Below are 22,812 nucleotides of genomic sequence, written 5' to 3'. Positions count from 1 at the left end.
CGTCTCTGTCTAACTAGAATAGTCTAAAACAATATAGAAGGAAGAAGGTTGGTGCTGAAATACCTCTTCATCATTCTGAACCGAACAGAAGCAGGCTGAGTCCACCTCAGTGACACCGATCAAACAGAGACTATCACTTCAAATCCATCAATTTATTGCTTTTATAAGGCTGCGCAGAGCGGCGCTCCGCTGGCAACAACGAATGAAGCCGGGAGAGAATCTGAGAGGCTGGGTGGCCGGGACACATGATCAGAGGAGGGAAGACAGGAAGGAAGTGGAGAGACAGGAGTTGAGGGCAGGCATGTCAGTTTCAGCAGGGAATGCAGAAAAAAGCGCGCAGTGTGACCAGCTGTAATCGAGAAACATGCCCGGTCCGTCCTGTGCGCTCTCACTCCACTAGTGTTGGCACGACGTCAGCTTTCTGTGCGGCAGTGCAGCAGGAAGAGCTCGGACTGGATCAGCGCCCTCTCATCCTCTGTCTCTGCCTTTTTCTTAAAGCAAATGGATCTGTTGAAGCCCTGCCCTGCCTGACATGGATGCCCCGCCACCATCCCCACCATCATCTTCCTCAGCTGAGTCCGAGGGCTGTCTCTTCTTGGCGCAGTGAGCCGGACACGCACTGAACCCTTTTTTCTTTTTTTCCGCCAATTGGATGTGAAAAAGCCGTTGTTCAGCCCGGCGTAGACCATGCCGTGATCTTGCTCCAATCCGAATAAATGTTAAAGGCGTGACAGATATAAAGTCTGGGGAATTTGCCAATTTATGGAATAAAATCCTGTGCAGCACACAAGCACCATGAAGATTACCTCCTTCCTGATATTTAAAGCGAGTTGCAGGCACACCATGAGGCTGCTGCTGCTGTTACACTGTGTGGGCTGCGCTCATGGGATGCCACACGTCCTGAGATTTGGTGAGCTACTTCTAATTTATCCTCTGTGCCTCTGAAAGTTTCACTGTGTGTTTTTCATGCTCAGACATGTTGCTCTTCTCCAGATCTACTCACTCTTTCTCCTTATCTCACTCCTGAAAATTAGTTGGAGTGTGTGCAGGGAGCACTGATTGAAGCGTAGCAACATCTTTAATTGGAACGTCGTGCAGTCAGAAAGTTGTCACATTGGAGAGCTGCTGGATTCAGACATGAATATATGATTAATCAAAAAGCTTAGAAAAGCTTCACAATTTGTAACTTGCTAATAATGTAAGATGTGTTTGCTGGTTTAATTAAGTTTAAATATGTTTGTGTGTTCTAGTGATGTATGGATTATGGATTATGTTTGTGTGTTAAGGGGAATTTTAAGAGTATTGGTGCTTTGCTCCTTGCTTAGCCATATATATATATATATATATATATATATATATATATATATATATATGTATATATATAAATTGTTGGATTTAGTGTGACGCCTTGCCTCATTGAAATGAGAGAATGTTTGGATAAAAGGGTCAGAGTCTAAATTTGTATTAAGGGAATTCATTTTGACATTATTTTTATTGACAATATATTAGGCCATATGCAATACTGCTGCTCTATCTGTTTAGATAAATAAAAGCTGAAAACATGCTTTTATTTTATTTTTTATGTTTACTCTAACCCTTTTCATGGTAAATACTTGTTCAATAACTTGGACAACAGAGGTCAGTCACACAGAAAAGATAAACAGGGAAAAAATAACATGCAATAGAAAAAAATATATAATTAAGATTTATTTTACTGCATAACTGTGTTTTAAATCAAGCACTGTTATGCAAATATAGAATTATATGAAAGAAAACTGAAACTGACGTGAATATCAACATATGATAAATACCAACGCATTTCAACAGGTTTTGACTGTCATTTGGTCTGCAAATGACAGTGGATGCGAGAGAAGTTTGGTTGATGGAATCTGGAGATCTGGTCAACCTCTCTGTTGTCTCTTTGTTTTACTGACAGCTTCTCAATTTCCGGGGATTCAGTTCATGTCTATTTTGGGAACTATGGACTCTTGAAAAAATTAAAATAAAAATACTATCATAACATTTTATTCATTATTGCCTTTTAACACACACTGAGCTTTAACACTGGATTTGTGTTTTTCTTTTTGAACTACCGACTGTACTTTACATGTTGGTGAATCTAAGATACAAGCCTTTGTTTCTGTTTAAGTTTTGATTGTGGAATGCCACATTTCTTCTGATATTGACATCGATTGACGATTCAGGAAATAACAGGTTCAGTAAGATAGATAAATAGCGTCTGAATATAGAAGACAAGTCTGAACCTTTAGATTTGTGAATGGAAATAAAGAACCCAAAACAGTGCAGTTTAGTACAAGTGTTCCTAGCAGATTAAGATATTTCAAAAAGATGAGACAAAAAGGCTCAGTAGCATAGGTATGCAAGCCTCTGGGATTATCAAATAATTACAGTCAGATGTTTTCTGACATATGTGATTTGACATCTGCTTTAATTTTATAGAACAAAGATTCATCAGTCTTCATTTTTCCAGATTTAAGTAATTCTGTATTTCCTGCTTGCAAGCTAGAGCATTGATTTTGTATTCTGAAGCGCTGCTGGCAGCATCTAACCACATCTCTTGATGACATCATCATGGACTGTTGACATCCCTCAGGTTATGTACTTCAGACAAGATAGAGGCAGAAAACAATTCTGTTCACACATAAAAATAGAATTTATGTGTGAACATAAAATCATACATCAATTCATCAACATGGCAAATGTGGTATTTAGGGAGAAATTCTGTCCATATCATGCATTAACTTTCAGTTCAGTTAAATTTTGTTTTTTATTTTCCTACATGGAAAATCTGTTGCATAGCAGCGGTCAAAGAAAGTCAAGACAGAATCCACACATCAATATAAATACCACACTAAGTGGCAATGAATGAAACATTCAGATTTTGTACTGATCTCATTTACAACTCTTCTTAAACACTTGAAATGATTGTGCAATTATGACATCAGTTGTGATAGATTTGTTTCCTCTTTTTGCATATATACTACTTTAGTTGAACCTGCTGGCTGTGTCAGTATGCCTCATGAAATGATTTAGTAGATCTGATGATCTTCAAGATAACATTTAAACAACCTCACCATAAAACATTTGAGCTGCATTGAGTTGTGTCTGCTATCTTCTACTTTTTAGGTGAAATAAATTTAGGTAGTTTCAGATTTTGAACTTAAATGTGTGAGTCTGTGAAGAATAAACTTCCAGTAGCAAGTTGTGTTAACTTTAACATTCAACTCCAATAGTTGAATAAACCTGAGTTTTTAGGTTAGCACTTAAAAAATGAAAGAAGAAAAAGACGAGAGTGGGAACTATTTCCCAGTGTGGCATGTCTTGTATGCTGTGTGCCTTTGTGAGTGAGATGGAAGTGGGTTTTATTGATCTGGCTTTTGTTAGTTAATAAGGCAAATGTTTACTTTAATACAACTGACAGTTTCTAAAGCCTAAGGATAATGATCTGTTAACACTAAATGTTTTTGAGCTGAATTCATTGTGATGTTTAATAAAATTCATGAAATTTTGCTCATGCAATTTGAAACAAGAATTTTAATCATTCTAAAGTAAAACAAGTAATTATTTTAACTTGAGAAATGTGTGCTCTTTAACAAGATAAGGAAAAAAGTAATTTCTTGCATATTGTGCAATAATTATTTGGTTCAAATTAGAGCATTAAGTTAAAATTCACAATTCAAGATTAATGAATTTAAACATTTTTATACACTTGCTTCTTATTGTTAAATCAACTTCATGAACTTTAGTTTCTGAGTTAAAACCAATACAATTTTCTTGTAGACTTAATGCATTTTCAAGGCAGCAGCTTCATTTTCTAGTTAAACTACTTTCAAATGTTTTACAGTGTAAAGGACATGAAAAGCACAGAAACTTGCTCTCCTCAATGCTACTGCAAAATTGATAGACTGGCACAAAATCAGAAGTGTCCCACACGCCAGACAAAACTAATTTGGACTATTATCATTTGCTTTCATCTCCCCTTTATTTTCCGCCTTTGTAAACATTTTCAGGTTGAGTTGTTTAAATTTCTAAGGTTAGCTGAAACACACCAACTGTCTAGCTTTCAACACACTAAGACTAGTGCCATGTCTTTTTTAACTACAGGTAAGATAACTATTACCAACGATAACATCACAGAAACTCATATTACAAAACAATTTGTAATACAACAAGAAAGTACTTTAGCATCCAAAATAACACCAGAAAATCCTAAGATAATTTAGAATCATAGTGGAACTCACTATAAGGACAGTCATTGTGTCAGAAAGGTTTTGTCTCTGCTTTAATCCCAGACATTTTGTATAAGTTTTCATTGTGGCAGTGGTTATTTGAAATGAGTTACAGTTTAGAGTTAAAAATCACACTCATTATAATTTCCATCAACTTCTGAAGAATGCTGAGCAATATGCCTAGATTTGGTTTAAATTCCATTGGTTTTAGAATATCTTTAGAGTAAAACATTAGCAGTTCAAGTGATTTCTTTCAAGATCAGAAGGGAATAAGAACATTAAATCAGAGTAATGGATGCCATGGTGAGACTGAAGAATAATGCTGAATTGCTGACAGTCACTGATAATAGATAGCACTTGAGTGACTTTCCATACAGCCCACTGAAGATAGAGGTTGATATGTATCAGCTGAAGGCAGTGAAAGAATGCACCACAGAGAAACACGGCCTCCCAGGTATGTAACTGGCACTCAATCTGCTTTGGAGATTAAATTTATGAGAAAATCTGTTATATTATTATAGGCATAGGCTGATAAAGAATCACTATAACTCGCATGCAACAATGATGGAAGAAATTGTGTACTGTGTAGCAATAACTATGTCAATGAATACATGCACTGTATGTTTAAGAAATCTCTGCAGAGTGGAGGTCAAAATGGATAACTCAGTGCTGGCTGTCATACTCTGTTATTGTTAGAAAAACATCCTCTTTAGAGAAAATGTACTTCCCTAATGAACCTGTCCATCAGTCGACTCTAACATCTGGGATGTGCCTCACTCATGACTTGTAAATAAGTAATAAATCCGCAGAAACAGAAGTTGCTCAAGAGGATGGAAATATGCAACTATAACTAATAAATATTGCAGCATCCTGACACTTATGTCAGGATGCTGTTTGTTGACTTCAATTCAACATTTTACACCATCATTAAAGAGTCGCTGACAGTGAAGCTCCACAATCTGGAGCTTTCAACATCAATGTGCCTTTGGATCAGGGACTTTTTCTCTAACCAGCCTCAGGTGGTGAGAATGGTGGACAAAACATCATCCACTCTGGTCCTTGGATGATGCAGGGCTGTGTGTTTGGTCCGGTTCTTTTTACACTGTTCACTCATGACTGTGTAGCCATCTACTCCTCTATCAGGGTTCTAAAGTTTGCAGATGATTCCACCATAGTGGGTCTGATAACAAACAACGATGACACCCTGTACAGGGAGGAGATCTAGAACATGTCCCAGTGATGGTTTCAGTGAACAACCTCGTGCTCAACACTAGCAAGACCAAAGAGGTCATAGTGTACCAGGAGGACAATGCCCCCACCTATTACAAATTCAGGGAGGTAGTGGAGTGCATAAATAACATCCTGGGCATCCACATCACCTCTGACCTAGCCTGGTCGCTGAACACCTCTTTTCTGACGAGGAAGGGCCAACAAAGAGTCTTCTTCCTCAGGAAATTGAAAAGGCTGGACTCTCTGCTCAGTTGCTCAAGAACTCCTAACAGAGCTTTGATTCAGAGCATCCTTTGACTGTGTGTTAAGGCAACTGCACAATCGAAGACAAAAAGGACTTGGCCCGGGTGAAGAAAACTGCAGAGTGGATTGTGGGGAGTCAGGAACCGAACCTGGACCTAATATATACTGGCAGACTGCAAAGGAAGACATATTCCATAACTGCAACCTACCTGGAGTAAATGGAAGCACAAGAGGTTTAGAGTTCAGAGACAAAGATGTCATGCATTAACATATGTTTCACTTGGTCTTGCTCTGTAAAGTCTGTTTCCCATTTTGGATCTGGAAAGTCTGGGATCTGAAAGGTGTTCACTGAAATCAAAGGGACTTATAAGTTGGCCTTCTATCACCTGAAGAATATTTTCAGACTTAAGGAACTAGTTTTCCATAAAGTTCTAGAGAAACTCATCCATGTGTTTATCTATAGACGCATTAATTACTGCAACAGGGTCAGCCTTAAAAATCAGTCATATAGTTGCAGCTGATCCATAACATTGTTGCTTGGAGTCCTCACTAAAACCAGGAAGATAGAGCACATCACACCGGTTTTAAAGTCCTTCCACTGACAGAATACACTGTTGTAAGTTTATAAATCATTGAACGGCTCAGCATCACAATACTGTTGTTGTATCAACCTTCCAGACCAGGGGTCCCCAAGTCAAAGTCCTCAAGGGCTACCATCCTGCAACTTTTAGATGCATCTCTGCTCCAAAATGTCTGAATTCCCTCACTAGCATCCAATCCGCTCTGCAATAGGCTGGTAATGAGCAGTTTATTTGATCCAGGTGTGTTTCAACAGAGATGCACCTAAAAGTTGCAGGATGGTAGCCCTTGAGGACTGGACTTGGGGACCCTTGTTCTAGAACCTTAAGGTCTTCTGGTTCTGATCTGTTCTGCATCCCCAGAACCAGAACCAAAAATGGAGAAGCAACATTCAGCTTCTATGCACCACAAACCTGAAACAAACTTCCTGAAAACTGCTAAACAAATGAGACATTGAGTTACTTTAAATATACACTCAAAACTCTAAACCTAATCGAAAGTTTAGAGTTTCCTTTGATTAGCAGTAAGTCAAACACTGATCAACATATTTGATGTGCACTGCTGATTTTGATTAGGGCATTTAACAAAATGAAATGCTTATTGCTTGCTTCACAATTGGTGACTCTATGATGTTTTTATGATATAAAGCACTTCGAACTACCTCGTTAATGATTAACTTGACTGAACTTGACCTAATGTCTTCATGATACAAAGCTAATTTTTTCTGCCGATAGAATGCAAGAACATTAACCTTTATATTCACCACTGTTCTGTTTGAAACCGTCCCTCAGTTGAGGCAAATACTGTCCTCACAATAAAGTTACAGGATGAAGACAGTGAAAAGTTATAGTTAAAGTGTTAGTCTAACCCAGCGTTTCTCAATCCGGTCCTCAGGCCCTCCTGCCCTGCATGTTTTAGGTGTTTCCCTTTTGTCACACACCTGGATTGAATCTATGGGTGATTAACAGGCTTCTGCAAGACTTGATGGTCATGCAATGATTAGAATCAGCTGCTCTGGAATAGAGATACATCTAGATGTTAGACCACTCCTAGTCTAACATCTACCTGCACTTCAGTTTTGGTTTTTACATCATTTACAGATTTTGGTTGTGCTTCTTATATATTTTTAGCTGTTTGGGATAAAGAAATGATATGCACAATGTCCAACTACTTGGACTAAATTAGTTTGTATCATTGTGAATGCTACTAGAACAACAAAATATTGTGAATGACATATAAAGAGCTACTGTAATATTCAGTCCTTGTGAGGAAATATTAGCACCAGTTTGTTTTCATAAACAAATTATACTTTTTCTAAAATTAAGATTTAAAGTTTTTTTATTCATAGTTTAACACATATCTAGAATAATTAAAAACACAATATTCAACCTATGTAACTTGTTTGTCCCACTCACTGATGGTTTAAATATTAAATATTGCACTTTCTTAAATTAAGTTCAGCAGTGCTGGCTGTGTGACTATTAGGCAGTGCGGTGAGCCAAGCCAACAGACTGTTAGAGAGAGATATATAAGTCACTGCTAAGCTCTTTAAGATATTTATAAATTACTTACAGCTAGTTTGTAGAATTGTGAAGCCATCTTAAGGTGATGTGTTACACTGATTGTCTGATACTAATAGATTGGGGCAAAAACACAGGATGCTAATAAGCAATGGCACTGCATTAGTGAACTGTGTGTGTTTTACTGATATGATTTTCTGTAGATACTCAGCCTCTCTCAGCCAAGAGAGGCTGAGTATCATGCCATATTTCTCCCAGGCTTGTGTTGCTGCAAAGTATTAAATATCATTAATGTGTCATGGGAAATTTTACATTTTTGCATCTTTCTTTCCTTTAGAACATCAGCTTGCTGCTTATTACTTGATTAGAAAAACAGGGCATGCATGTGGCTGTAATAAGCTGAGTCTTCAATGAGAATGGTTGTGCTGGAGGTGACCTAAAGTGTGGACTAACATAGGCAGGGATATTCTGTTCTTATTCTGGAACACACTGAGGACAGAGATGTCCAGATCCATTCCATGTATCAATGTGACTGTAATTTGACTAATACATCCTTGTGGTTTGACCTGCACCTTAGTTACATTGTACTGAGAGCTGCATCCTGGTGTTATGATGACTTTGAGCCCTTGAGGACAGTGGCTGAAATAAACAGTATTTCATCCTACTGCTTAAGACAGATTCTGTCTCACTTTGCTAACTTTTTTTCTAATTCCTAAAACAGCTCTTAATTCAGACACTCAAAAGCCCCGAGGATATCTTTCCCATACTAAAACTGCTTGTAGGTGTACAAGAACTGACAAAACCAACTTTTCTTTCAGTTTTGCTTTATTCTCCTGGGCTTTTAAGAAATAAGAATATAAAAACGTCTTATTGTGCTTCTAGAATTACAGTCAGCTTGAAAGGACCAATTTTAGGTTTCCTTCAAAGACAAAAAAATTGTGGAAAAAATACTTCATTGTGCAGCAATGTCATTCTTTTCAGACTGACTGGTTTGAAGGATGTGTCTATGGAGATATTTAGAATTAGTGTAACCTTGTGGTGATGATTATGGACAAGTAAAATCTATGGTCACTGTTGTACATGACGTATTATGACCAGTTGACTATGATTGATCTGGCTAAGGACTGGATAAGAGAAGAGGGATTTTAGCTGGTTTGGTGATTTGTGAACATGAAGCAAGTACATATTTGGCAACAAGTGACAGCAATAGAGGAAGCAAATAGTTGAAGTATATTCAGCCATGAAATTGGCTGAATATGCAAAATAAATGCATGCAGTAACTAACAGAGTACAAAAGTCTACTAAATGTAACTAAAGAAAACTCCAATAAATTAAGCATAATGAATGCTGTAGAAAATGCAATCTAATGAAATAAGAATACAAAATGCACTAAATGCAGAAAAATCAAAAGATTAGATAAAAGATATACATATCATAATAAACAAAATCACTGGCCGATATAGGATTCTCACACTACAATAATCATAATTAAAATTACAAGTTTCATGGCATCACAGTTACTGAACAGTAGTGCAACTACTATTCCATTTGGTACCAAAATATGTAATTGATTTTTAAGTTTTTCTAAATAACAATAATAAAATTTGTATACTACTATTTGGACTTTAACACAGACTTTAGCAAAAGTAAGGAATGAACAAATGCTAAATTTGGTGGTAATCTTTTAATTACCTATTGAACAGAATATGATCATTTCAGGAATCATTTCTATCTGTAGCCATTAGACTTTAAAATGTCCAAGTCTGAGTAACTTAAATCTAAGTTTCTCTGGACTCATTTATAGATTATTTATATTAACATTTTTTCATGTGCATGTAGAAAAAATTAAAAAACAACATAATTTGGGGTTTATGAAACTTTGGTGTACCTTGGTATCAGTCACCAATCCATTGCCTATTTGAACATAAGAGCAGAATGAACAAAACTGTGGGCACCCATTATTAAATCAACCCAAATAAAAAAAAAAAAACGTGAACCTACCACCCTTAAAATGTAACATATGTTTAACTTTGAACCAAATATTTGCCTACGTCTACCAGAAACACAGTTCAACTAGGCCTGTCACATAAACGATAAATCAATTAATCTTATGATAAATTAAAACTATCGACATCCTTTTAATTATCGCCTTTATCGTCTCTTCCGGCCTTTTTCTGTTTCTGTTGATGACACTGAATGAAAAAAGGCTCAACTCCGCTGCTCTCCACTGACCCTCCCTTCCTCATATCCTTAGTTTAATGTCCAGTTCACACTACACCATCTTAGAGCTTTCGGCTGATTGTCAACCCATTTTCAAAACCTGAGAGATCACACATTAGCCGACAGAAATCCTAGGTATAACGGTTCGATCGGGTTCCATCGTGCCTGTGATGTCCAACAATGCGCACAAAATAATGGCTACAAGTCCAGTTAACTAATTTTTAAACCAGGCATTAATTAATGCTTTACTACAATCTACCTGCAATGCATGTGGCTCTGGTGTCACCGTAACTCCAGAACAGCTGAAAAGTTACCGGGTTCATCAACAGCGTAGCAATTTCGCTCCAACTCCTCCCCTCGTCATTATATCCATCCATCCATTTTCTGAACACCCTTCGTCCCTAATGGGGTCGGGAGGGTTGCTGGTGCCTATCTCCAGCTGCGTCCCGGGCGAGAGGCGGGGTACACCCTGGACAGTCTGTCGCAGATATATATATATATATATATATATATATATATATATATATATATATATATATATATATATATATATATATATATGATTCCCCTCTGTAATTTCCCCTCAGAAAGCACAAGGAGAATCCTCCTTCCTGATTAGTTACCTTTCACATTCAACAGGCTGCGTTAACGCTCCCAGTGGGGAAAACCCCTGATTTAGATCGGAGCCGCCACAAAGATCTACCGTAACACACCACACACTACAGGATGATCACAACAGTGGCGGAGCCAGAGGGGTGGCATTTGCCACCCCCAACAGAGCCCTTGCCACCCCTACTGCCACCCCACTGGAAATGGTAATTTTAAAATATAACACTTATGAGATCGGCAAAGATTTGCCAGGAAAACTGTAATTTCCCTGAAGGCAGCCCGATGCAGTAGCAGCTCACTGACGCTGTTCATTGGTTAAGCTAACATGTGGTTCCTGCTTTATCCAAAACACACCCGCGGCTTTAGAGTACACCGTTGAGGAGTTTTGCAGGTATTTACAACATTTTACCGCTCAGCGGTAACCGCTGAGTTACCTTCCTAATGAGAGGCGGCACTTGTTATGACAAGTGCCGCCTCTCATTAGGAGGGTAAAAAGGTAAAAGAAAAAAAAATGGTTGTGCACCGCTCGTAGTGCCTCGTTTATTATATTAGCCATGCTAGTGCTGATAGATCGTGTTTTAGACAGATTCTTTTAACATGTTTTAGTGCACATTCTGTCCTGTAATGTTTTATTCATTTGGCCAGGATATATCTCCCAGCTCTTGCTTGAAATGTGTGTGGTGAGAATATGTGAAAAACCATTAAGTTTTATAATGACTGAAATGTAAGTAGGCTATGTCATATGAAAATTTGAATTATAACATAACTAGTTATATTAATTAATTTAATTAATCTATTTTTAATTTAGTATTATTTTAGCTAGCTACAGAAACCAGAGATCCCCCCTCCTCCTCCCCCCCTTGTATCAAAGCTTTAGTATTTACACTTTAGTGTTTTTATTCAAGTACATTTTTGTTAATGGAGACTGAGAATCCATTTTATTTTTGTTTTTGGTTGTTTTGTTTATCAGTTCCATTGTTGGGTGTTCTTTTGAAAATAAAGTGTATCTATCTTTGGCAGGAAATTGCATGCATTATTATGTCATTTCCATTAAATCAGTGTAAAAAGGTCTTCAAACAATACTATTGTCTATCGCAATAGTTTTTTGAGATAATTAATTGCTTAGCAAAATTTGCTATTGTGACAGGCCTAAGTTCAACTGACAAATACAATAATAATGCTGATATTTGGTGCTCCATAATCGCCCCTTAGTGTTTTACATTTTACAATTCTGTACAAAATAAATTAATTGGAAGCCATCATGTGCTGTGGGATTTATACAAGTGTAAAATATTTTTTTATACTTGTTGCTCAGCAGATATGTGTAAGGGAACATGAGCTCTATATATTGTAACTACAAAAATCAGACTTAAGAGTCACAGAGAAGTCTCTTAAAGTCAATAACTCATTATGAAGTGGTTATGAATTGAAATGATTTTGCTGGGGGTAAAGTAGACCCCAGCCCATGTCCTGCATGAGGTTTCTGTAGAAACAAGAAAATTAATCCAACAGGAAAATCAATGGTGTGTTGCCCCTCCAGAGGGAAAAATGCCTGCCAAAGCCTTTTTCTGCACCATGCCTCACCTACACCTGTCTGTTAGATGGCAAAATTTCTGCTGCTAAACCATAAGTTGCTATAAAAATTGAGGCCATTTAGAATGATTTGTAGATGGAGAATAGTGACCTTCCTCTACCCATGGCACTGGGATTATGCCGATAATGTTCTTAGGGCTAGAAAGCTTCTTTAGTTAGCTTGTAATTCTATTAAAGTTTGATATGTAATACAACAGACCACTGGAAGGTCTATTGAAATGATAGAACGTAAAATGGGGGTGGAGGGGAGCAAATAATCCAGGGGACAGACAAACATAAGACCGAGCGGGGGAAGCAATATGGGATACTTATGGCATCTTCGTTCGTCACACTCAGAACTCATCTACCAGTCATGTACCACGGGTGCACTCTACCACCGGTCTGTTGAGGGATAATGTAACACTACGATATGAGTTAAATTGGTGTCACCATAAAATAAGAGTGAGTGGAGAAAGAGCAGAACACTGAGAGAGAATAGCGTAGCTGTCCAGACTTTTATTCAACCTCCATTTTAACAGAACGGCACTCCTAAAAAATAAAAAATAAAAAACAAAGAAGGACAACTGCTCCTCTTAAAGGTACAGCACAATTCCTTAGCTATGGATCAACTGTAGTAAGTAACTGATCTTGTATGTAACCACATTAATTCACAAAAAAATAAAATAAAACATCTTACATACTTCCCCCTCTTTAAATGAAATGTCCTAATTTCAAACGAAGTTGTTATATATATAAAATAAATCATTTCACCAAAACACAATCTGCTCATACTGTCTCATCAGTAGCTCTTATCACCTGGGGGTTGCAGAACAAAGGACACAAACTCATAATAATGCCCCATAAAGAACAACTGTCAACATGTTTTTTTGTTGTTGTTTGCATTTAAATGAACCAGTTTTACAACCTCTAATATGAAAAACAACTCTAGACAATTTTATTTTCATAATAGTAGTTGTTGTGGCTTGCAAACGGTATGCCCACACCTAGTAATAACTGCACCCCCAGTGCGTGGCAAGCAGGGGGGTGGTTGTGCAGGCCAATGGGAGATGAGTCCAGTTGGAATCCTTGGCAAAGATGGCAACGACCTAGCAGTTTCTGATGCCTGAGGTGTAGCTGTTTGGCCAAAGGACCAGGGCAATGAACCCAACAAAGCAGTATACCTCGGCAGTGTGTCCTTATTTGATGGAAATACAAATTGAGGGACATCTATTGGAGATGTGTCAGTGGAGCTAAGGTAAGGTTTCAGATGATCATAGTGAATGACTTTTTATTTCACATCCACCAGCTTGTAAAGGAACCCCTTTTCTTCCACAGATATAACCTTATATGGTCCAGTACAGTTTGGGGAAAGCTTTTATCTTTGTGTGGTGAGGTCATCTATCCATACCAGATCACCACAAGCATAAGGCCTTGTTTGTTACTACCCAATAGCCAGCCCCGCCCTCTCCTCACAACTCCTCGGGCTGACTACTGACCAGTTCTCTGTCTAACAGGTCTGGAAAATCTCTAAGACCTGGGTCTTACCCTGAGCAAGATCTATAAGAGATAATCTATTTAAACTGGTGGCGAAAGGAACTTGTCTAGCTCTAACTACCTCCTATCCAGAAGTTATGACCCTTTTCAGTTAAGAAACAATCAACTGAGTAGCCTTCACAGCTGCATAGCTTCAATAACCACTTCTGTTAACGGTAGTTTCCTTCCTGTTGCAACGTGCACTTGTTAACGGCTAGATATTATTTAGTGACTAGGATTTAAGTCCCAGGGTCTTTGGGTCGAGCGCAGAGTGTTGGAATCTAATGAGGAACCAAGGCAGTGGGTCGGTGGATCTCGCCCTCTTAGTCCGGCGTGAGGTGCTCCGTCGTCCTCCTTGTGAGGCGCTTTTCTTGGTTCCAGGGTGTGGTCCTCTGCTGGTCTTCTTGCTGCACTTATGTCGAGTCTCCGCCGGGGACGAAGAACATCGTATCACCTCGGTCTCATGGTTTTATACTTTTCTGCACTTGTGGGTATGTACCACAAGGAGAGAGAGAGAGAGAGCAGGAGCGCTACGTGCATTTGCCCGCCTACACAACCAGGCCTCACCTTTCAACTCAGATCTCTGTCTTAGGGACTGTTGAAGATTGCGCAATATCGTTCCTGTGACATTTGTAACTTGGGTCACAATGACCCGTTTGCGAGATAATGTACTTGTGACACTTGTGACTGTGGAAACTTTCCGAGATGTGCTGCTGGCTGCTGCTGCCTGCTGCTGCTGCACATCTAAACCCACTCTCACATCCTGACCACATCCTGTCAGCAGCAGGCATACTTGTGAAACATACAGGAAACCTGCTCTTCCTGTTTCATGACTCTCTCTGTCTTGACTATGATTTCTTATGATTAAATAGAAAAAAGTAGAATTAAAGCAAAGTTTGCAGGAGACAGAAACAACACACAACCAGATTGATTTTATTGACATTTAAGTCTAATGTTGGGTCTAGATTTCACTTGAGTAATTAATTTTAAAGATAACTTTATTTATTTTTACTGTTAAACTAAAATCTCCAGCATGGGGAAGTGGGATGATCTCGGATTTTCTTGACAGCCTAAACCTTGTGTCTTTGTTGTAATAGTGCTCTCGTTTTTGTCTTTGTTCTTCGCAATTGAGAAGAACAGTCTCAAAAGCAGCATCCGTCCATGTAGTCAGTTCTGAACCAGAGTTCTGTGGGCAATCAGAAACCTTTGGCAATGGAACATGGACATTAGCAGGTAGTGGGGGCTCTCTACCATGAGCAAAGAAATATGGTGAGTACCCTGTGGTCGAGTGAGGAGTAGAGTTGAAAGAAAATACCACAGCAGGAAGGTAGTGGTCCCATTCGCCTCCATAGTCCTGAATGAGTTGAGCCAACTGCTTTTTCAGAGTCCAATTAAACCGTTCGACCATACCATTCCCTCTTGGGTGATATGGGGAGGTTCTTTTCATCTGTAGTCTCTGACAAATGCTGTGAATAATTTCAGACTCATATTGTCATCCCTGATCTGACAACAGTTCCTCAGGAACACCATGTTCAGGAATATACCATTCACAGAGTTACTGAGCCACTGTTATAGCCTTTTGGTCAGACATAGCTTAGGCGTTTACATAATAAAATGGTCCTGTACCACAAGCACATATCTATTACCAAGAGAGGTAATCAAAAGTTCAGTAATGTCAATACAGACTAACTGAAATAGTCTGTCAGTCTGAATAGATTGCAAAGGTACTCTGCTTTGGCACAACTTTTCTAAAAGCTTCACATGTCTTACACAGATTACAGAAGTTTTCAATGTCAGATCTCATTCCTGGCCAATTAAACACTGTCAATGCTTTCTTAAATGTACGCTCAGCACTGTAATGACCAGAGCAAGGACTACCATGTAGAAAATGCAGTGTTTCTGTAACAAGTGCAGATGGAATTAACACTTGATAAACCTCAGGGTTCCCTGGTGCACTCTGACCTTTGCGACAAAGCAAGTCGTTACATAGTAATAATTTAGGAAACTGCCACCAAAGTTTTGTCTGAACTCTACCTTTTACCTCTGAGGTAGGGACGTTTTTTTGTTTTTTACCCAGGTATACACTTCAAAGAAAACAGGATCAGAGTGTTGTGCGGATACAATGTCCATGTTATGATTGGATAATGTCTGTTGTAATGTGGCAAACCCCATATTCACCAGTGTACAATCATTGTCCACACAACACACTTGTGGTGCAATATTGATCATCTCTGAATGTTCAGGGCTGGAGCATGGCAACTCAGCCAGTGACACAGATTTTCTGTATCAATAGGAGAAGAATGACCATCAGGCAGTGCAGAAACTGTCACCTCAGTTGAGTCCTGCCCCGATGGTGTCTGTGACATGGCATCAGCATTTGTGTGTTTCTTGCCATCTCTGTGGGTGATTGTCCATTGATACGGGTCCAACTCTAATGCCCAACGACCCCTGGGTACGGTAGGGTCATGTGTGACATCCATCTTCCTTAAACTAAGCAAAGGACGATGATCAGTGATGATTGTAAAGGGATTGCAACTGAGGTAATGTTTAAAGTGTCTAATTGACCACACGATAGCATACAGTTCTTTGTCATATGTAGACCACCTTCTCTCTGTTTTTGAAAGTACATGACTTGGAAAAGATACAACCTTTTCTTGTCCTTGTGTCTGAGACAGTACGGCACCAACTGCAAAATTAGATGCGTCTGTATTCAAAATGAAGGTTTAATCAAAGTTGGGAAACGCCATTATTGGAGGCAAGGTCAGTGCATACTTAAGTGCTTGAAAAGTGGCAGAACGGTCATCTGTCCATTCAAACACCACCTGTTTTTGGGTAAGCCTATGCAGAGGCTGAGCTATAAAGGCATATTTATGTACAAATCGTCTGAGATATGAACACAGTCACAAAAAGACATGTACCTCCATCGGTGAGCATGGAACAGGCCAGTTTCTGATGCGTTCAGTGTTACTGGGTCCAGTCCATCCTGAGACACAACGTGTCCCATGTACTTTACAGCAGGTTTGCAAAAGTCACATTTCTTAGGGTTTAATTTTAAACCTGCTTGTTGAAAACAAGTCTCATAGAGTCTCACAACCTCTATGAGATTGTGAGATTGCCTTTGACTGCCTTCAAAGGTGTTCCCCATGCATATGATGTCATCCAAATAACCCTGGACACAGGTTGTCCAGTGAAGTCCTCTCAGAACAAGATCCATGAGCCTTTGGAAGGTTGGAGGTGAGTTCTTAAGCCCCATTGGTATGACCTTGAATTGGTACAAGCCGTCACCTGTCGCAAACGCTGTCTTTTGTCTGTCTGCTGGATCCATTTGTACCTGGCAGTACCCACTAGACATGTCCATGGTACTGAGAACCAGAAAGCGCGCCTAGACTGTCATCAACTCTCGGTAAAGGGTGAGCATCAGTAATGGTGACATTTACAAAAATCTAAACAAAACCTGTAAGAGCCATTCTTCTTTTTCACCATAACTACTGGGCTGGCCTAGGGGCTCGAACTGTCCTCTATCAAATCATGTGATTTAAGGTTTCAACTTGGTGGCGAATTTCTTCCTTCTTGGCTAGAGAGGTGCGGTAGGCTCTTTGTGAGATTGGGGTGTCACAGTTTGTAGTGGTTTTGTGTGTCACTATGTCAGTTCTGCCAAAATCATGTGGGTGTTGACTAAAAACATCTGCAAAAGAAGTCAAACTCTCTGTGAGTTGTTTTTTCTGCAAAGGCGTCAGATCTGAGTCTGTACTATCTGCAAGAGGGATTATTCTGGGACTGTCAGGTGTTCGAGTATTAATGCTACAGATAGAACTGTCCATAATGGTAAATTCACATTGGTCCTCTGCTAAGACTGCATGAAAGTGTCCCATCTGTGTACCACTATGTAACATAACGTCACTATGTGAAACATTAGCTACTTTAACACAAACAGAACCTTGTTCTACCCTGGCCACAGTCCATGCAATACCAGCAGAAGACTGTTCAGTATAATGTGGTTCAAACACAACAATGTAGCCATTAGGTAAAAACCCTTTTCGGGGTGTATCCAGAGTAGCAGTGATGACCCTATCAGACATAGCAGGAATGCTAACGGTGGATGACACCAACACAACAATCAGACAGGGAACATACAGATGTGGACTGACTAGTACAGCTGTACCTGCTACATTGCATGTCATGTTTTGAGTGTCAACCGTAATGCCATTTGCCACCATAAAATCCCAACCTAAAATGACTGGCTTTGTACAGTTTCTGACAACTTGAAGTGTGTGTGTTGTGAGCTTATCTGCAATATTTAGGTTCACATAAATGGAGCCTACAGTTAAGGGGATCACCTGTGACACCAGTGAGAGGAATAAACTGTTTTACAATGGGTTTTTTCTGAAAAGCAGGTGAAGCCTTTCTAAAATCCTCACTAATGACTGAAACGTCTGCCCCAGTGTCAAGAAAAGCATGTACTACGGTGTCCTCAAGAACAACTGACAAATATCTCTTCTCTACATCAGCCAAACCTGTAACGTCACTAGTAACTGTGTCATGGTAGGTGTCATTGTCTATCTGGGCTAGGGAGAAGTCAGTAGCTGGCAATTTGCCCTCATTGTCAGCTCCTTGTAGTTTACCTGATCCTGGTTTGGATGTGAAGGAGACTAGAAACGTACTCCCCCCGGGCTGGGAGAGTGATTATGGCGGCCACTTTCATAGCGGTTAGGAGAGCTACTAATGTAGCCTCTGGTTGAAGAGCTGTAGTCCTGTGTGTAGCGTTCAGATGATCCAGATCGGGTACGTAAACCCCGTTGGTTTTGTTCATCCTTGCAGATGAACTGGAACTGTGGTGAGGTATGTTTCAGTCGTTTGATGAGTCTGTGTCATGTAGGAGACCCATAGTATCCATTTGATGAATATTGGTCACCCCGGTGTCCACCTGGAGTGGAGCTTCGATGACAAAATCCATAGTCTCCCCTGTCTTGGTGATGTGCATCCTCACGCTGGTGGTCCACTGCCAGCTGCAGATGTTGAACTCTGTCCGACAGTGTTTCAATAGTCTTTGCCATAGTCTTTAAATCATCTGCAGTAGCTGAGTGGACTCCTAGAGGAGTTGGTGAAGGAACCTGAGTAGACCACCCAGATGAGACAGCAGGGTAAACTGGTGGTGTAGACAAAGACTCCAAAGGCGGTGTGGCAGTGAACACTCTACTAGCGTGGTGAGCAGTTTCAATCTGCATAGCAAACTGTAGAGCAGTCTCCAGTGTGTCAACACCCTGCTCATGACATCACAGCTGAAGGTATGGGTCAAGTCCAGCAAAAAAGCGTCAAAATTTTTCTCCCTGCTTAGCATTATCACTGTAAGTCGGAAAAGCTTCTTCGACCAAACGGCAAATCTTAGCAGCACACACAGGAAGGGCTTCACCAGGAAGGCAACTGCATGCATTAATGTAGCTTTGGAAAGTGGACAAATAAGCAGTTTGTCCAAAAACGCTCTTCAACTCATCCTTTGTGGCTGAATAGTCTGCTTTTACTACATTAGATAGGCTATCCCAGTAACTATAAGCAGCACCTCCAAGGTAGCAGTTTCACCAAACTATCCTCAGTGGTATCAGGATCAGCAGGAACCATCACTTCAAAACGTCTGCACCATTTCGAAAAATCCTCTTTTCTGTCCCCCATAAAAATGTGGTTGTTGTGAGGCCTGGCACGACTATTTGTAGAATGAAAAGGTAATTGATCCCAAAAATTACTTGCCATAGCTGGGTATTCGTAACCAGCGACAGAAAAAGAGGAGAGACAAGGGGTGGAGGTAGGGGCAAAAAGAAAAAAAATGTCCGTCTTCAGGAGCCGCTATATACGCCGCTCAGCACGTGCAGCATGAGCTATCTAGGGTTAGCATGCGTAGCATGTGCTCACCGCTCTAATGGTTGCAAACGTTGATAAACCTGCTGCCACCAGTGTAACACTACGATGCGAGTTAAATCAGTGTCATCATAAAATAAGAGGTTGTGAGTGGAGAAAGAGCAGAACACTGAGAGGGAACAGAGGGAAAAGAAGGATAAAAGCTCCTCTTAAAAGCACAGCACAATTCCTTGGCTATGAATCAACTGTAGTAAGTAACTGATCTTGTATGTAACCACATTAATTCACAAGGAAAAATAAATCATATTACAATAATATGAAATTTATTGTGCGGTTCGTCCATAAAGCTACACCGTAAGCTTTATGGTGTAGGTGAAGCCTTTTAGAAAGGCTTCACCTACTCAGCCGCCCGCCGTGTTCAGTCTTTCTGCCTACCTGTATGAATACTCCCGCAGTGCTCTTCCGGCAATTTGCTTTGAACCAGCAGGTCCTGGAGGAAAAAGGCTGCAGTACTCCAGGCATCAGTCATTTTAAGTCCTTATTAGTCCCCCAAATACGATGAAACCCGGGCATTATCATCAATCAATAAAATCTCCAATCCTTGAAAATTGGACATTATTCTGCTAACACTTTGTTTTCGTCAACAACTCATAGGAAGTGAGAGAAATAATGTCCCGACCGGAGCACAGAACACTAAATAATAAAACATAAATTAACAAAGCTTTGATGCAGATACATTTCCTAAAAGAATTTTAATAATAGAGGTACTCGAATCATTCAAGGAATCGTTTCAGCCCTAAATAACACATCGGGTGCTTGAGAAACACCCAGAAACATCAGCTTTTTGAATTTCATCAGTTCAAAAAGCTTACCATGCAGTTTTTCAGACTCCTTTACCTTCCATTGTGTCCTTGCTTTAGTTTTTTCCAAGCACTCAGATGAGAAATTTGAAACTTGATGCAGATAGAAAAATCTATTGCAGGGAACATTGAGGCTCTCCTTTCGTCACTCTAAAATGATCTTTATTTGTGCTCTAGCTTGGCTGATGACCATATCTCTGAGTCACCTTCAATGGAGTGCAAATGTGTTTTCTGTCTTTTTTCACTTGTTCCTCTTTGAATCTATGCATTTCTGATCTGGCCTAATAATGGATTGACAGAAAATACATCTGAAGCCTCAATTAAAGCGTACTGCAGCTCTTGATTTCTTGATTTGGTTTAGCTCGAAACATCTGCTTGTATGTCTTTATGGGAATTTGGATTGGTACAGTGAACTGCAAGCTGCTTTGATTTTACAAGGTTTTTTGCTCAAATCCCAGTGCTTTCAGATTGTAAACTCTACTTACAGATTCTTGAAATTTGTCATAGGAGGACAAGACTGGAAGAGTGTACATCCTTGTTTGTAAGAACTGACAGAGTGAGATGGGGTCGGAAGAGTCAGACTGCATGAAGGTCAGCAGGGAAAGATTTATATCAAAACATCACAACACTTCAGAGAGAAGGCAGCTAATAAATAAGGAATGTTTGGCTTGAATTAAACATGACTATAAGTGCTGTGGGGAATAGGGAATTCTTTTAGTACATCTGAGCCACAGTATTTTAAATCATGACTCTTGGGTACGTCATTTAAGATTTTTGTTTTGTATATTAAATTTCAGATGCTTTTGCTCTGATTTTGTTTTTTTTACTTTAAACTTAATTTGTTACTAAAGCTTCCATCTGTGGTGACTGGTTATGCCAAAGAGTTCAGACATGTTAGTGTCTAATGGACTAAAAGTGAGAGCATGTATGGCTAACTGGAAAATGTTACTGCTAAAGGACATTTTTTACTTTACACCTTGCAATGTCGTGAATTCTGGATGTTGTTTTTCTAACTGCACAACCAGTATGATAACATTATGACAAAGTCAGTCATTTTCTCTTCTGCTTCCACAAGTTTTGTCTTGTCAAGTTTCCAAAATCCAGAGTTTATATACCTGATGATTTTGCATCAATATCTGTAAACTGCTGTCCTGCTGTTTCATATACTCAAACATATGTTATCAAGTTTAAATGTAGGCCACAGATGGACTATGTTCACTTCAGGTCTTAATGTCAATTCAGATTTTTGTTGAAATCCATTTTTATTTTTTTTTTGCATGATTGTTCATATTTCCAAATATATGCGCCGTTATGTAATATCCTATGTGAACCACATTCAACTTTAGTGTCCCGCATGCACAGTTGTGAATACAATAACGTTGCATTTAGCTAGCATTTTCAGTGTTTGCAGAAGTAAACATGGAGGGTATTGATGGAGTACATTTTGCGATTTCAGAGTTGTTGTCCAACACATTAACAACTTAATCTGCATCAACATTACCCCCAATGTCATGGGAGTAATGCTAGAAGCTTCCAACATAACCCCCACAGTTAGAAGCAGTGATTATTTCATTCAATACCTATGTGTTTTATTTCTTTTAGGTAAGAAGGCCTCTGCTGTCGGGTGTCTTTGGTTGATTCTCTTCAGTTTCAATAGAATTTAGCCAGTTTGTTCAGATAAACTTCTAGGAAGTTGATTTGGTGTTTTTGACAGTTTTGAGTCTGATTCAGTGTTAGCTGATGACACTGATTTAATAATTAAATTCTTTATATTTTGCAATTTCCCATTAAGCTATTTTGCTGTACGAAGAATGTTACACTATAAAATTGTAGTTATTTTCATACTGTTCTTATTATATTTTTCTGTTAAACAACCAATTTTTTTCAAGGTTTTTCTTTTATGGAACAGCTGCTCATTCCTCACCTCATTCACTACGTCTCCTCCATTTATTTTAGTCTTTTTCAGCATTCCAGAATCTGCATCAGTTTACTTAGTCATTCTTAGTCAGACATATCTGTTAAAGTTCAAACTGAAAAAATATTAACACTGGAATTGGCAGGTTTAAGCGTGTATTCAATAGTTTAAATTAAAATGGGTTGTTTAACAGTGAAATATGTGAAGAAAAGTCTGAGCTAACAAGCACAAGTGGTCTGTTTCTGGAGGAGAGATGCAGTTACTTTAATTGGAAAAGCTGGACATAGATTGAAACTGGCAGTTTAATTAATGGAGTTTTGTACAAGGTTCCAAGGAGACCTTTGTTCACCACAACACTTTTACACATGAATGGGTAAATGCTACGTTTGAGTAGTTTATTTTGAACCTAATATTCTTGAGGTGTTATCTAT

General features: G+C 39.1%; 1 protein-coding gene across 4 annotated transcripts in view; it reads left to right on the top strand.

Moving 5' to 3' along the window:
• grik2 (glutamate receptor, ionotropic, kainate 2) overlaps positions 1-22,812 on the top strand; it is a 369,508-nt gene that overhangs the window by 1,777 nt on the left and 344,919 nt on the right. For 2 of the 4 annotated variants that reach the window (XM_044116262.1, XM_044116260.1), the window contains exon 2: positions 499-910. In XM_044116262.1, the coding sequence (XP_043972197.1) occupies positions 796-910 (115 nt within the window). In that variant the 5' untranslated portion in view covers positions 499-795. Of the gene's footprint in view, positions 1-137; positions 911-22,812 lie in introns of those variants that run through there. The other 2 variants (XM_044116261.1, XM_044116263.1) reach the window with 1 other exon arrangement.

The sequence above is a fragment of the Gambusia affinis genome, linkage group LG05 (assembly GCF_019740435.1).
Source record: "Gambusia affinis linkage group LG05, SWU_Gaff_1.0, whole genome shotgun sequence".
NCBI classification, from domain to species: domain Eukaryota; kingdom Metazoa; phylum Chordata; class Actinopteri; order Cyprinodontiformes; family Poeciliidae; genus Gambusia; species Gambusia affinis.
Note: the sequence above shows the minus strand (reverse complement) of the source record. Positions and strands in the feature narration are given on the sequence as shown.